General features: G+C 25.6%; 1 protein-coding gene across 1 annotated transcript in view; it reads left to right on the forward strand.

Annotated features, from left to right (window-relative positions):
• The window catches only part of LOC106758670 (isoprene synthase, chloroplastic), a 14,791-nt gene extending 14,366 nt beyond the window's left edge, over positions 1 to 425 (forward strand). Inside the window, exon 7 of the mRNA XM_014641620.2 lies at positions 88 to 425. Within this exon, the coding sequence (XP_014497106.1) occupies positions 88 to 414 (327 nt within the window). The 3' untranslated portion in view covers positions 415 to 425. The remainder of the gene's footprint in view (positions 1 to 87) is intronic.
• The last annotated feature ends 1,552 nt before the right edge of the window (positions 426 to 1,977 follow it).

Raw genomic sequence — 1,977 nt, forward strand, 5'->3', positions numbered from 1 at the left:
CAAAGGTAACTTTAACTTTGTTTAGCATAACCTTTTTACGTAACTCATATAGATCAAACTTCATGTCTAACATGTTGTTCTTGACAGGACGAGATGGAGAGGGGTGAAACCTCGAACTCAATTGTAAGCTATATGCACGAAACTGGTCTTACAGAAGAAAATGCCCGTCAATACTTCAAAACTTTGATGGAGAAAGAATGGAAAAATTTGAATAAATACCTAATTATGGATTCTATATTCCCTAAATCTTTTGTTCAATTTGTCATTAACCTTGCTGGAAGTGGTCATTTCGTATATCAATATGGAGATGGATTTGGACGACAAAACGATATAACAAAGAGCACAATTAAGTCAGTGCTAATGTACCCCTTCCAACTGATGTGCCATGACGATGTTCAAAAAATAAAGTTTTAAATTTGAATTTATATGTTTGAATATTTTAATATATTTCTATGGAATTTGTTATTTGAATTTATTCAGTTGTCTATCATGTCCTAATGATTAGTAAAGTGCGGGTTTCATTTTAATTTAAACGCTTCTTATATCACTATCAATTCAAGTAATTTTTTTTTTTTGCTGATTTAAAGTCAATAATTAAAAAAAACATTAAATCATTTTAAACATCATTGAAGTCAATGCTAATGTACCCGTTTTAACTAATGAGCTTGAAAATTTTGAGTTTGTTTGTTTAAATATATTTTATATATTTGTTTGCGGTTTTGTTATTTGAATTTCCTACTACCATATTTTGAAATTAGTAAAATGTGGGTTTCGTTTTAACTCAACTACTTCTTATCACTATCAATCCAAGTTTTCTTTTTTTCTAATTTAAAGTGAATCATTCAAAAAAGAAAAGCATTACATGTTTTCTTTTAACTAATATATTATAACTAATTTAAATATGAATGTGAAGATTTATTATGATAATTTTATTATGACTACATAATAAAATAAAACATGTGTAAAGTACAACTTATTAATTTAGGATTATCAATAGAATTTGCTAATTCATTGTCTAAGGTTTTAATGGTTAAGGTTTTAATTCGATCTTTAGCCTATTCATTTGATACAGGTTTTCTTAATGGATAAGAGAAAAGGATAGAGAGGGGGTGAAACCTCCTACTCAATTGTAACCTACAACTCCAAATTTGTTATATATATATATATATATATATATATATATATATATATATATATATATATATATATATATATATATATATATATAACTGCTTCTCCTTATCACTGTCAAGTATTTTCTCTGATTTAAAGTGAATAATTTTAAAAAAAAAAATATTCTCTTTTAAAAAAAATATTTTTCCTTGTATAATGAAATTATTGAAATACTATTCTTATGATTATTTATTATTTTTAACGTTATTCTTTATATTTAGAAGATATAGTCCAATCAGAAATATGTTCAGTGATTACAATTTAATTAATTATGGATAAATTTAGTGACCTCAATATTTATAACGGTAACTTATACTGTCAACTCTCCCAAGAGCCCCAAGGCCAGCCCTAGTCTTTTATAGAGCTAGCTTCCATTTTTTTGGCCTACACTATAGGAGGTTTTTTCAAAGCTTCTGGTCCCACTAGTCCCATTAAATGGGTTGGCATTGCAGTAGGGCCGAGTTAAGCTCCCATGACCCCTAAAATTATGATCTTCTATAGCATCAACTTTTCATCTCCTCATTTCTAATCATTAATAAATTCATTACAATTAAATACTATTTCCATTTTTCATCTTTTCATACTTTTCATATTTCTTTTTTTTTAAACTTAATATAAAAGAAAAGAAAAAGTATTAAAACATTACTTATATATTATTTCTTTTCATAAAAAAAGGACATATTGTTAAAGTATAAATTATCTTAGATATGAATAGACAATATTATGATACATTACTGATATATATTTTTCAAAATATATGGAATATGTTAAAAATAATAATAGGAGTTGTTTTAATTTTAATTT

This window comes from Vigna radiata, chromosome 4 (genome assembly GCF_000741045.1).
Source record: "Vigna radiata var. radiata cultivar VC1973A chromosome 4, Vradiata_ver6, whole genome shotgun sequence".
Taxonomy (NCBI): domain Eukaryota; kingdom Viridiplantae; phylum Streptophyta; class Magnoliopsida; order Fabales; family Fabaceae; genus Vigna; species Vigna radiata.